General features: G+C 47.9%; 1 protein-coding gene across 3 annotated transcripts in view; it reads right to left on the minus strand.

Moving 5' to 3' along the window:
- Positions 1-1,214, minus strand: part of LOC125452346 (sushi domain-containing protein 4) — a 218,145-nt gene extending 216,931 nt beyond the window's left edge. For 2 of the 3 annotated variants that reach the window (XM_059645153.1, XM_059645152.1), the window contains exon 1: positions 660-1,085. In XM_059645153.1, coding sequence (XP_059501136.1) covers positions 660-864 — 205 coding nt within the window. In that variant the 5' untranslated portion in view covers positions 865-1,085. Of the gene's footprint in view, positions 1-659; positions 1,086-1,175 lie in introns of those variants that run through there. The other variant, XM_059645151.1, reaches the window with a different exon arrangement.
- Positions 1,215-14,216: the final 13,002 nt, after the last annotated feature.

Consider the following 14,216-nt stretch of genomic DNA (forward strand, 5'->3'; position numbering starts at 1 on the left):
GTATTACAGAACCCAGCCTAAATGTATGTCTGCAACTGATAAACTTAAAGACATCTGTCTCAACAAGAACTTGATCTTTATGCTATATGTTACATTGTCTAATCCAATGTAACACTCAGACCAATGGCATTCTGCCAGAAGGATTTGACCTAACAAACTACATAGTGGTGGCTTTTGTGCTCCTGAGATGCTGCTTGGCCTGCTGTGTTCATCCAGCCTCACATTTTATTATCTTGGATTCTCCAGCATCTGCAGTTCCCATTATCTCTGATACATAGTGGTGGCATGTCATTTTGTCCTGAGCCAAGGCTTTAGCAGGTTCTACCTTGATGATGCAGTCACCTTTGAGATATTTTGAATCAACCTATTCCAATACATTGTGACACATGGCTGAAGCAGGTAGGACTCTAATCCGGAGATACAAAGTCTATTACATAACAGTATACCATTGCACAGTCTTCACCGAGATCACTTACATAACCTCCATGTATACACGCAGATTCCTTCACAGAAGACAGAGTTTTAAAAATAACTTTGAAACAATTGATACTTGCAAGCATTGCGCTGTAAACGATGAACAAATCGAACTGTGCTTTTCCAATACCATAGCTCATCCACCCCCCTCCAAGCCTGGCTCAGAGAGTCCAGGGGAAACTTACCCGGAATTCGGTTCGCAATGCAAATTCGGAGCGTGGTTCCAGCGCACAGGATGAGAGCGGCGAGCTGGAGATTCCGGGCAGTGCCAGCTGAAACTCGGCTGCTGGTAGGCATCCCATCATACATGGTCCAGGAGGACCACAGCAGCATCAGCCTGGACCAACCTGCAATGGAAAACATTATCACTAACACAACTGCACTGCCCATATACCCTTACTCCTCTCTGCAATGAGGATTTACAGAAAAATGCCCAGTCTCCTTAATTAAGGACGGGTCCCTTTTCGCCGCTTTCCTGCCCGTCCTGAGCCTCTCCACACAGACAGACACACACAGAAACCCATCCTGCTTGTTATAGCAGGGCTCACTAAAACCAGGCATGCATTCACAAACAGAAATTATTACAATTAATGCAATCAATTATTATTGTTCTTCAGTTTAAAAATGAAATGCGAATACAGAATTATCCCAATGCACTTTGCTTTTATGTCCTTCGCATGGAATAATTTTCCAACCTTTACCTGCATCACCCGGGAGTTTCCAACCCACCCACCGCCCCGATTGACGGTTTTCTAACCCCGCCCACCGCGCTGGTTGTCTGCTCATATCCCCGCCCACTCTATGAACGGCAACACACTAACACCGCCCACCCACCTGATTGACACACGCCGATCCCGCCCACCGCCCCGACAAAAAAAAGATAACTAACCCCTCCCCGCGTCTCCCGCATTTCCCGCGACACATCCCTCACACCCCGCCCCCGCCACAACCGCCCCAAGAGGATCCCCCTCGTTCTCACACACCACCCAACCAACCTCCGGATACAACGCATTATCCTCCGACACTTCCGCCATTTACAATCCGACCCCACCACCCAAGACATTTTTCCATCCCCACCCCTGCCTGCTTTCCGGAGAGAGCACTCTCTCCGTGACTCCCTTGTTCGCTCCACACTGCCCTCCAACCCCACCACACCCGGCACCTTCCCCTGCAACCGCAGGAAATGCTACACTTGTCCCCACACCTCCTCCCTCACCCCCATCCCAGGCCCCAAGATGACATTCCACATTAAGCAGAGGTTCACCTGCACATCTGCCAATGTGGTATACTGTATCCATTGTACCCGGTGTGGCATCCTCTACATTGGGGAAACCAAGCGGAGGCTTGGAGACCGCTTTGCAGAACACCTCCGCTCAGTTCGCAACAAACAACTGCACCTCCCAGTCGCCAACCATTTCCACTCCCCCTCCCATTCTCTTGATGACATGTCCATCATGGGCCTCCTGCACTGCCACAATGATGCCACCCGAAGGTTGCAGGAACAGCAACTCATATTCCGCCTGGGAACCCTGCAGCCATATGGTATCAATGTGGACTTCACCAGTTTCAAAATCTCCCCTTCCCCCACTGCATCCCTAAACCAGCCCAGTTCATCCCCTCCCCCCACTGCACCACACAACCAGCCCAGCCCAGCCCAGCCCTTCCCCCCCACCCCCCCACCCACTGCATCCCAAAACCAGTCCAACCTGTCTCTGCCTCCCTAACCGGTTCTTCCTCTCACCCATCCCTTCCTCCCACCCCAAGCCGCACCCCCAGCTACCTACTAACCTCATCCCACCTCCTTGACCTGTCCGTCTTCCCTGGACTGACCTATCCCCTCCCTACCTCCCCACCTACACCCTCTCCACCTATCTTCTTTACTCTCCATCTTCGGTCCGCCTCCCCCTCTCTCCCTATTTATTCCAGTTCCCTCCCCCCATCCCCCTCTCTGATGAAGGGTCCAGGCCCGAAACGTCAGCTTTTGTGCTCCTGAGATGCTGCTTGGCCTGCTGTGTTCATCCAGCCTCACATTTTATTATCTAACTAACCCCTCCTACCGCCCTGGCACTTAACTCCCGCCCACCTATCTGATTGACGGCTCATCGACCCACCCACCATCCTGATTGACTGCACGCTAACCCCGCCTACCGCCCTGATTGACAGTTCACCCACTTGGGCCACACGCAACTTGCCTCCTGTTCTCGACTCCGATTGACGGCTCACTGCCCACGCCCACTACACACGCACAAACACCGACTAACTCCGCCCACTAACCAATTAACGGCTCACTAACGCTTCCGATTACTCTGATTGGTAGCCCACGCGCACCCCCGTTCTGATTGACGGATCACCGACCCCGCCTACCTGCCTGATTGACAGCTCACCGACAGCACCCGCCGCTCTGATTGGCAGTTCGTTGACCCCGCCCATCCTTCTGATTGACAGTTCACTGACCACGCTGTCAAAAGCTGCAGAAGCAAAATTGGGCCATTCGTCCCATTGAAGCTACGCTGCTGTTCGATCATGGTTGCTATGTTTCTGCACTCCATTGTCCTGCCACTCTCTGTAGCCCTTAATTTTCCTTCCAAGCACTACCATGTCAGTCTCTGTCTTAAATACATTTAATGTTGGTAGAGTGGTTAGCACTGGGGCCTCACAGTGGCAGGGACCTGGGTTCGATTCCATCCTTTGGATGAGTGTCTGTGTGGAGTTTGTACATTCTCCCCGTGCCTGCGTGGATTTCCTCCGGGTGCTCCGGTTTCCTCCCACAGCCCAAAGATGTGCAGGTTATGGTGGATTGGCCATGGGAATTGCCCCGTAGTGTGCAGATTTGGCCACCTAACTAATGTAAATGTGGGCTCACAGGGATACTGTGGGATGCCCTTTGAAGGGTCGGTGCAGGTTTGATGGGCCAGATAGCCTTTGTCTGCACAGTAGGGATTCTATGATTCTATGACTTAGTCTCCACAGCCTTCTGCAGCAATGAGTTCCACAGCATTAATAATAATAATAAATTCCGAGACATTAGTCATGGCTCACATCCATTCCAGCCTGCCAGCCAGCCTCAATCTCTTGCACCTTGCCTACTGATGCAACAGTTCCACAGCGAGCGTCATCTCCCTAGCCCTGCGGTCATCCCTGGAACATCTGGATAATAGGGATACCAACATCAGATTTCTACATATTGACTACAGCTCCACCTTCAACACCATAATAGAATAGAATCCCCTACAGTGTGGAAACAGGCCCTTCGGTCTAACAAGTCCACACCAAACCCATTCCACCCAAACCCATCTCCCACACCTTTTCCCTGTAACCCACCGAATCCACACATCCCTGAACACTACGGGTAATTTAGCATGGCCAATCCACCAAATCTGCACATCTTTGGACTGTGAGAGGAAACTGGAGCACCCAGCGGAAACCCACGCAGACACGGGGAGAATGTGCAAACTGCACACAGACAGTCGCCCAAGATATGAATCGAACCCGGGTGTTAACCACTGAACCACTGTGTCTCTCATATAGGTGCCCTTGCCCTATCCTATTACTCACAACAGTGTGATCGGGTTCCCCTTATTCTCGCTTTTCACCCCACCAGCCTCTCCATTCAAGGGATCATTCTCCATCATTTCAGACAACTCCAGCAGCACACTACCAACAAATAGATCTTCTTCTCACTCCCTCTATCTGCAATTCTCAGAAATTGTTCCCTCTAGAACACACTAGTCCATTCTTCAACCACCAATACCACCTTCCCTTCCTATGGCACCTTCCTATGTAAAAACAGAAAGTGCAACACCTCCCCCTTCACCTCCTCCCTACGTGCCCTTCAATGGCCTTAACAGTCTTTCCAGCTGAAGCAGTATTTCACCTGTACCTTTTTCAATCTTGTGTATTGTAGTCACTGTACCATGTGGCCTACTCTACAGTGCAGAAACCAACATAGTCTGGGTGCCCACTTAGCAGAACCCCTCCTGTCTGTGTGCAAGGATACCCTCGACCTCCCTGCAGCCAGTCATTTTAACACAGCGTCTTGCTAGCATGCCCACTGACCTCGGCATGTTGCAACTCTCCAGCAAATCACAATGCAAACTCGAGTAGCAACATCTCATCTTCAGACTAGGCAGTTTACAACCTTCTGGGTTTAATATTGAGTTCAACATCTTCAAATTGTGAACCCATTCCTTTCCTTTCTTTTCGCTTAATTTACTACATTCTCTGTCACCCTCTCTCCCTTCCTCACACCCCACTGCGACTGTCTGTTCTTTAAAGTCTGACAGTTAGAAAAGCCATTGTTCTGCCGTTCTTGCATTCTGGTCACTTAATCCGATCAACAGCCTTTCTCTCCCAGCACGCCAATGGCTCCCTGCACAATTGCATAAATGCTGTCCCCTCCACACTTCAGTTTAACTCTGATGAAGAGTCATCTAGACTCAAAACATTAGCTTGCCTTTTCTCCATGGATGCTGCCTGACCCACTGTGATCTCCAGCATTTTATATTTCCAGCTGCTTGAAAGTGGCAGTTATCTATCCTTAACGTTGTAAGACATCATCTAACCAAACTGGACTCGGAGCAGCAACTTTCAGAAAAATCTTCATCAGAACATTCTGATGAAACATTCAAAAAGTTAAATGTGAGAATGCAGGGCTAACATGTCCTTTATGAGACCAACAAGTGCAGAAGATCCAGGCTGTCAAGCAATGTACAGGATTGAATAAGAGAAATAAAGAGAAGCTTATAGAACATAGAAAAGTGCAGCACAGTACAGGCCCTTCAGCCCATGATGTTGTGCCGTGGAATACTCCTAATCCAAAAATAAAATAACCTAACCTACATTCCCCTCAATTCACTGCTGTCCATGTGCATATCCAGCAGTCGCTTAAATGTCACTAATGACTCCGCTTCCACGACTACCACTGGTAAAGTATTCCACGCACTCACAACTCTCTAAGTGAAGAACCTCCGTCTGACGTCTCCTCTATACCTTCCTCCTAACACCTTAAAACTATGACCCCTCGTGGCAGTCAATCCTGCCCTGGGGAAAAGTCTCTGGCTATTGACTCTATCCATGCCTCTCATTACCTTATACACCTCGATCAGGTCACCTCTCTTCCTCCTTCTCTCCAGAGAGAAAAGTCCGAGCTCAGTCAACCTCTCCTCATAAGACAAGCCCTCCAGTCCAGGCAGCATCCTGGTAAACCTCCTTTGCACCCTCTCCAAAGCCTCCACATCTTTCCGATAATAGGGCGACCAGAACTGGACACAATATTCCAAGTGTGGTCTCACCCAGGGTTTTGTAGAGCTGCAGCATAACCTCACGGCTCTTAAGCTCGATCCCCCTGTTAATGAAAGCCAAAAGACCATATGCTTTCTTAACAACCTTATCCACCTGGGTGGCAACTTTGAGGGAGCTATGCACTTAAACACCAAGATCCCGCTGTTCCTCCACACTGCCGAGAATCGTGCCCTTAATCCTATATTCAGCATTTAAGTTCGACCTTCCAAAATGCATCACTTCGTATTTATCCAGGTTGAACTCCATCTGCCATTTCTCAGCTCAGCTCTGCATTCTGTCAATGTCTCGCTGAAGCCTGCAAATAGCCCTCGATACTATCAACAGCACCTCCAACCTTTTGTGTCATCAGCAAACATACTAACCCACCCCTCAACCTCCTCATCCAAGTCATTTATAAAAACCACAAAGAGCAGAGGCCCAAGAACAGAGCCCTGCGGGACACCATTCAGCACTGACCTCCAGGCAGAATGCTTACCATCTACAACCACTCTCTGCCTCCTGTCAGCCAACCAATTCTGAATCCAGACAGCCAAATCACCCTGTATCCCATACTTCCTGATTTTATGAATGAGCCTGCCATGAGGAACCTTATCAAATGCCTTGCTGAAGTCCATGTACACCACATCCACTGCTCAACCCTCGTCAACCTGTCTCGTGACTTCCTCAAAGAACTCAATAAGATTTGTAAGGCACGACCTGCCCCTCACAAAGCCATGCTGACTCTGTTTAATCACGCTATGCTTTTCCAAATAGTCATAAATCCTATCCCTCAGAATTCTTTCCAAAACCTTGCTGACCACAGACGTAAGACTGACTGGCCTGTAAATCCCAACCAAACTAGGTTGCCCTTCCAAATAACTTTGGCAGTTCCTCCCTCATGTCTTTGTAGTTACCTTTACCCAACTGTAATACCGTTACATCTGATTTCAGGTCCTCCCTCAAACTGCAGGGTGAATTCTGTCATGTTGTGGCCACTGCCCCCCAGGGGCTCCCTAGTCAAGGCTGCCTCATTATACATCACCAAATCAAGAGTTGCTTGTTCCCTAGTGGGCTGTACCACCAAAAACCATTCAGTAAACATTTCAAGATCTTTTTCTTGATTTTCACTGCCAATCTGATTTTCCAGGGCCATCTGCATATCGAACTCTTCCATGATTTTTGTGACAGTGCCTTCCTTACATGCCTTTTCTATCTCCTCCTTTATTTCTTACCCACATTCTGACTACTGCAAGGAAGCCTGCACACAACTCCCAGGAGGGACCTTTCTCCTTTGCAGTTCTTCAACTCTGCCCACACAGATTCCAGGCCTTCCAACTCTATACCACTTCTTGCTATTGATTTAATTTCATTTCTTATGATCAAGATAAACCCCACTCCACCCATCTGCCTGTCCTTCCAGTAGGATGGGTGCCCTTGGATATTTACTTTCCAATGTAAATTTACATTTAAAACTTTCTCTCCTGCGTTGACTGGTCCCTTCAATACAGTGGTCCCCTTAGCTGCTGCGCCTGAAGTAGATTCCTGTGCCTGAAGTAGATTCTTGTGCCTGAAGTAGATTTCTGCGCCTGAAGTAGATTCCTGTGCTAGAAGTAGATTCCTGTGCCTGAAGTAGATTCCTGTGCCTGAAGTAGGTTCCTGTGCCTGAAGTAGATTCCTGTAGCTGAAGTAGATTCCTGTGCTGGAAGTAGATTTCTGCGCCTGAAGTAGATTCCTATACCTGAAGTAGATTCCTGCGCCTGATGTAGATTCCTGCACCTGAAGTAGATTCCTGTGCCAGAAGTAGATTCCTGTGCCTGAAGTAGATTCCTGTGCTGGAAGTAGATTCCTGAGCCGGAAGTAGATTCCTGTGCCTGAGGTAGATTCCTGTGCCGGAAGTAGATTCCTGTGCCTGTGGTAGACTCCCTCCCATTACACCAAACGACAGAGGTACAGAATTGGGCCATTCAACCCATTGAGCTTGCTCCACCATTCAATCATGGCAGACATGTTTCTCAACCCGATTCTCGTGCCTTCTCCCTGTAACCCTTGATCCCCATTACTAATCAAGAGCCTATAATCTCAATGACCTGGCCTCCACAGCCTTTTACAGCAATGAGTTCAATAGATTCACTGCCCTCTGGCTGAAGAAATTCCTCCTCATCTCGTTTCTAAAGGGTTGTCTCTTCATTTTGAAGCAGTGCCCTTTGTGTCTAGTCTCTCCTACTAGTGGAAACATCTTGTCCATGTCCATTCTATCCAGGTCTCTCACCAATCTGTGATAGTTTCAATCTCTTTAACATTTTCCATAGTTTTCCATGCAACAGTGTCTAACCCTGCCCCCCCTTTCACAACTGGGCAGTTTAAAGCCGTATTCACAGGCCTGCGCAAAGCTGATTCTTCAGGGCTCTGGTGATTCAGGTGGAGCCTGTCTCATTGAAACAGTTCCCTCCATCCCCAGTACCAATGCCAATACCCCAAAATTCAGCCCCTTTTCTCCCACACTGATATTTGAGCCATGCATTTACCTCTTTAATCTTGTTGACCCCATGCCAATTTTCCCATGGTTAAGGTGGCAAACCAGAGATAATTACTGTTTTGTTTCTGCTTTGTAATTCAGCCCCCAGGTGCTTAAATTCCATCAGCAAAAACTCTTATCTCTCCTGCCTACATTGTTGCTTCATGTGCAGACCACAAATACTGGACCTTGTCCCTCCCACTCCAAGTTCCTCTGCAGCCCAGATGAGATATCCTGAACCCAGGCACCAGGCAGGCAACACAGCCTTCAGGACTCTCGATCCTGGCCACAGAGAACACTGTCTGTTTCCCTGACTATACTACATCCAATAACAACTATATTTCTCTTTTCTCTCCCTCTTGAATGCTCCCTGTACCACGATGCCGAGGTCAGTTTGATCATCCTCCCTACAGCCCCCACTCTTGTCGACACAGGGAGCAAGAATCGCAAAGCTGTTAGACATGCTCAAGGGTGGAATTTCCTTCAGCACTACCTCCTGGATCCCTCCACTTGCCTCACATGACCACTGACTGATTTTGAGGTAGTTAAATCTAAGGGGAGTGTCTGCCTCCAGAAACACAGCATCCAGGTAAGTGTCCCACTCACAGATGTGCTGTAGTGTTGAAAGCTCAGACTCATCAACTCTGAGCTGGATAATAAAATGTGAGGCTGGATGAACACAGCAGGCCAAGCAGCATCTCAGGAGCACAAAAGCTGACGTTTCGGGCCTAGACCCTTCATCAGAGTGGGGGATGGGGAGAGGGAACTGGAATAAATAGGGAGAGAGGGGGAGGCGGACCGAAGATGGAGAGTAAAGAAGATAGGTGGAGAGAGTATAGGTGGGGAGGTAGGGAGGGGATAGGTCAGTCCAGGGAAGACGGACAGGTCAAGGAGGTGGGATGAGGTTAGTAGGTAGATGGGGGTGCGGCTTGGGGTGGGAGGAAGGGATGGGTGAGAGGAAGAACCGATTAGGGAGGCAGAGACAGGTTGGACTGGTTTTGGGATGCAGTGGGTGGGGGGGAGGAGCTGGGCTGGTTGTGTGGTGCAGTGGGGGGAGGGGACGTACTGGGCTGGTTTAGGGATGCAGTAGGGGAAGGGGAGATTTTGAAACTGGTGAAGTCCACATTGATACCATATGGCTGCAGGGTTCCCAGGCGGAATATGAGTTGCTGTTCCTGCAACCTTCGGGTGGCAGCATTGTGGCAGTGCAGGAGGCCCATGATGGACATGTCATCTAAAGAATGGGAGGGGGAGTGGAAATGGTTTGCGACTGGGAGGTGCAGTTGTTTGTTGCGAACTGAGCGGAGGTGTTCTGCAAAGCGGTCCCCAAGCCTCCGTTTGGTTTCCCCAATGTAGAGGAGGCCCGAAACGTCAGCTTTTGTGCTCCTGAGATGCTGCTTGGCCTGCTGTGTTCATCCAGCCTCACATTTTATTATCTTGGAATTCTCCAGCATCTGCAGTTCCCATCAACTCTGAGCTGGAGTTCCTCATGCAGCAAGAACTTGCTACAGATGTGGTCACTATGAACTGCAGTGGGGTCCACCAGCTAGAGCACATTTGATTTTTAAAAATTTCCTACTGGTCTATTAGTTTGCAGCCTGTAAATGTTTTCCCCTATTTATCTTCAACCTGAAAGTAAGCCATAATAGATGGTCAAGTTGATAATTATTACCAACCAAGGACCTTACAATTTATCTGTGATGTCAGTCTTATATGTTTGATCCCAATCTTAGGTTACAATTTATCCTGTTTAAAAAAACCTTTCAAACATTGAGCCAAAACAAAAGCAAGCAAAAAGTGCCCCTTCCTCTTTGCACCAAATTCCCACTCTACCTCCAAATTTCCTGAACTATGCACTTACTCGGTAGCGACTCGCTCTGGATAGGATCCCACCTTCCTGACTGTGTAAAACTTATACCTCAGCGGCCCTCGGGATTAGTTCATGCAGAATAATTGGCTTTCATTCCTGGTTTCAAGGGCGCCCTTCTCTTTTTTTTCTTTCAGATTACAAAATTTAATTCTGCCTCAAATGTTTGGCATATTTTCTTGTTCTTCACTATTCTGGTAATGTGTCATTGCACCAGGTTCCAGTTTGACAATGTAAACTCACACACTGCCAAAAACAAAAGCACTGAATTCAACTCACTGTATGTTAAGTGTGAAAGTTACTGTTGCATGTTACCATCCAAGGGGCAACTAGGGATGGGCAAGAAATGCTGGCCAGCCAGTGACGCCCACATCCCACAAATGAATAGGAAAAGGAAATGTCTTTTCCATTTAAAGCGTTGTCTCAATCAGTTATTGAATGGAAGACAAGGGGCTGACTCTGAGCAAGAAACGGCTCAGTGTCATTTCTGGTGAGTTTCATAGAGGGTTGCTCTCCCCTAATTCTAGCTCTGCGTTCACAACACAGGAAAAATTAAACCATCAAAAACGCCCAATAATTACTCCAATGGTTCTGAACCAGACTTTTGAATAACTAATCCAAGGCTTTGTGAATAATTAATTCCAGATAGTGGTTTTGTGTCTCAAAAGGAAGATATAGCTATTTATTAAGTACGCAATAACTTTAGCAGAAGAAAAATTAAACAATATGGTAAGCTGAATAGTATCTATGCTTTAAACCCGAAACATTTGTTTTCAGCCTCCATTCACGCAAAAGACAGGCAAAAGGCAAGCAAAAACATTCAAGGGATAAATAAAAGAGAATTTCAAATCTAACCAGATTATTTAAATAGATTGCATGTTGCATTGCTTTATAGGTATAAATGTGTATTTTTTTCTGACATGTTGTTCAGTTCACTTGGGTATAGATAGTACAATTTCTAACTCAGCTTTCTACTTTCGGGGCTTTTGGAAACTGGTGGAAGAGATTAGGTAGACAACTTTCAAATCGTCCTCCTAGGTTGTCGGCAAACAAGCTAATCTCTCAGAAGGCATTGTTCAAAAAACAATATCAATTCTGTTTCCACCCTGACATACTGATCATCTCTTCCTGAAGCCACAATTACCATTCGGCATTGCCATCTCCTTAAACACAGCATCACTTCCAGACTTGCTGGAACCAATTCTAAGGTACCAGCCTCTGCTATCTGTTTAAACACAATGCTCTTCCCCAGGGATCGCTATGTCTGTTGGAATCCTTTTAATCAAGACTCCATCTGCAATTAATGTCCGGGCATAGCTTTAACAAACAAACAAAACCTCTCTTCCTTTCAGCTGCCAGTCATTTCCAGCTCACAATTCCCAATTCATAGCTCCAAACCAGAATTGGTGGAACAATAAAAATGAAAAAAAAAGAAAAATTTGTGAGGGTTCTAACACTAATGAGTTTTCTTGCGCTATCATCACAAATGTATCATTTATTTCTTTATTTTTCTAACATTTTCCCCCAGGAATTTGTACTTAGGAATCTGTACTTACACACTTTTGTACCTAAGATGGTGCCATAAGCGGTGACTTGTAAACTTTTCACTGTACTCATTTGAGCACTCTTGACAATAAACCATTATCTATGTACAATGCCCCAATGGCAGCCCATTCATCCTGATTCTCTAACTTATCTTCTGTACCTGTCAGGCAGAGAGGAAGCTATAGAGGGCAGGAGCCGTGGTTTACGAAGGAGGTGGAATCTCTGGTCAAGTGGAAGAAGAAGGCTTATGTTAGGATGAGATGTGAAGGCTCAGTTAGGGTGCTTGAGGGCTACGAGGTAGCCAGGAAAGACCTAAAGAGAGAGCTCAGAAGAGCCAGGAGGAGACATGAGAAGTTGTTGGCGGATTGGCTCAGGGTAAACCCTAAGGCTTTCTATAGGTATTTAAGGAATAAAAGAATGATGAAAGTAAGATTAGGCCCAATCAAGGATAGTAGTGGTAAGTTGTGTGTGGAGTCAGATGAGCTAGGGGAAGTGCGAAATGAATATTTTTCAACAGTATTCACTCTAGAAAATGACAATGTTTTCAAGGAGAATACTGAGATACAGGCTACTAGACTAGGTGGGATTGAGGTTCACAAGGAAGAGGTATTAGAAATCCTTCAGAGGGTGAAGATAGATAAGTCCCCTGGGTCGGATGGGATTTATCCTCGGATCCTCTGGGATGCCAGGGAGGAAATTGCTGAGCCTTTGGCATTGATCTTTAACTCATCATTGTCTACAGGAATAGTGCCAGACGACTGGAGGATAGCAAATGTGGTTCCCCAGTTCAAGAAGGGGAGTAGAGACAACCCTGGTAATTATAGACCAGTGAGCCTTACCTCAGTTGTTGGTAAAGTGTTGGAAAAGGTTATAAGGGATAGTATTTATAATCATCTAGAAAAGAATAAATTGATCAGGGATAGTCAGCACGGTTTTGTGAAGGGAAGGTCGTGCCTCATTGAGTTCTTTGAGAAGGTGACCAAACAGGTAGATGAGAGTAAAATAATGAAATGTGAGGCTGGATGAACACAGCAGGCCCAGCAGCATCTCAGGAGCACAAAAGCTGACGTTTTGGGCCTAGACCCTTCATCAGAGAGGGGGATGGGGTGAGGGTTCTGGAATAAATAGGGACAGAGGGGGAGGCGGACCGAAGATGGAGAGAAAAGAAGATAGGTGGAGAGGAGAGTATAGGTGGGGAGGTAGGGAGGGGATAGGTCAGTCCAGGGAAGACGGACAGGTCAAGGAGGTGGGATGAGGTTAGTAGGTAGGAGATGGAGGTGCGGCTTGGGGTGGGAGGAAGGGATGGGTGGGAGGAAGAACAGGTTAGGGAGGCAGAGACAGGTTGGACTGGTTTTGGGATGCAGTGGGTGGAGGGGAAGAGCTGGGCTGGTTGTGTGGTGCAGTGGGGGGAGGGGACGAACTGGGCTGGTTTTGGGATGTGGTGGGGGAAGGGGAGATTTTGAAACTGGTGAAGTCCACATTGATACCATTGGGCTGCAGGGTTCCCAAGCGGATATGAGTTGCTGTTCCTGCAACCTTCAGGTGGCATCATTGTGGCACTGCAGGAGGCCCATGATGGACATGTCATCTAAAGAATGGGAGGGGGAGTGGAAATGGTTTGCGACTGGGAGGTGCAGTTGTTTGTTGCGAACTGAGCGGAGGTGTTCTGCAAAGCGGTCCCCAAGCCTCCGCTTGGTTTCCCCAATGTAGAGGAAGCCACACCGGGTACAGTGGATGCAGTATACCACATTGGCAGATGTGCAGGTGAACCTCTGCTTAATGTGGAAAGTCATCTTGGGGCCTGGGATAGGGGTGAGGGAGGAAGTGTGGGGGCAAGTGTAGCACTTCCTGCGGTTGCAGGGGAAGGTGCCGGGTGTGGTGGGGTTGGAGGGCAGTGTGGAGCGAACAAGGGAGTCACGGAGAGAGTGGTCTCTCCGGAAACCAGGCAGGGGTGGGGATGGAAAAATGTCTTGGGTGGCGGGGTCGGATTGTAGATGGCGGAAGTGTCAGAGGATGATGTGTTGTATCCGGAGGTTGGTGGGGTGGTGTGTGAGGACTAGGGGGATTCTCTTTTGGCAGTTATTGCGGGCGGGGTGTGAGGGATGAGGTGCGAGAATTGCAGGAGACATGGTTTTGGGTGTTCTTGACTACTGCAGGGGGGGTTGTTGCGGTCGGCAACGTTGCGGTCCTTGAAGACTAAGGACATCTGGGATGTTCGGGAGTGGAATGCCTCATCCTGGGAGCAGATGCGGCAGATGCAAAGGAATTGGGAATAGGGGATGGAATTTTTGCAGGAAGGTGGGTGGGAGGAGGTGTATTCTAGCTGTGAGAGTCGGTGGTCTTGAAATGGATATTGGTTTCTAGGTGGTTGCCTGAGATAGAGACAGAGAGGTCCAGGAAGGTGAGGGAGGTGTTGGAGATGGTCCAGGTGAATTTAAGGTTGGGGTGAAAGGTGTTGGTGAAGTGGATGAACTGTTCGAGCTCCTTTTGGGAGCAAGAGGCGACGCCGATACAGTCATTAATGTAACGGAGGAA

Source organism: Stegostoma tigrinum, chromosome 4 (assembly GCF_030684315.1).
Source record: "Stegostoma tigrinum isolate sSteTig4 chromosome 4, sSteTig4.hap1, whole genome shotgun sequence".
Taxonomy (NCBI): Eukaryota; Metazoa; Chordata; class Chondrichthyes; order Orectolobiformes; family Stegostomatidae; genus Stegostoma; species Stegostoma tigrinum.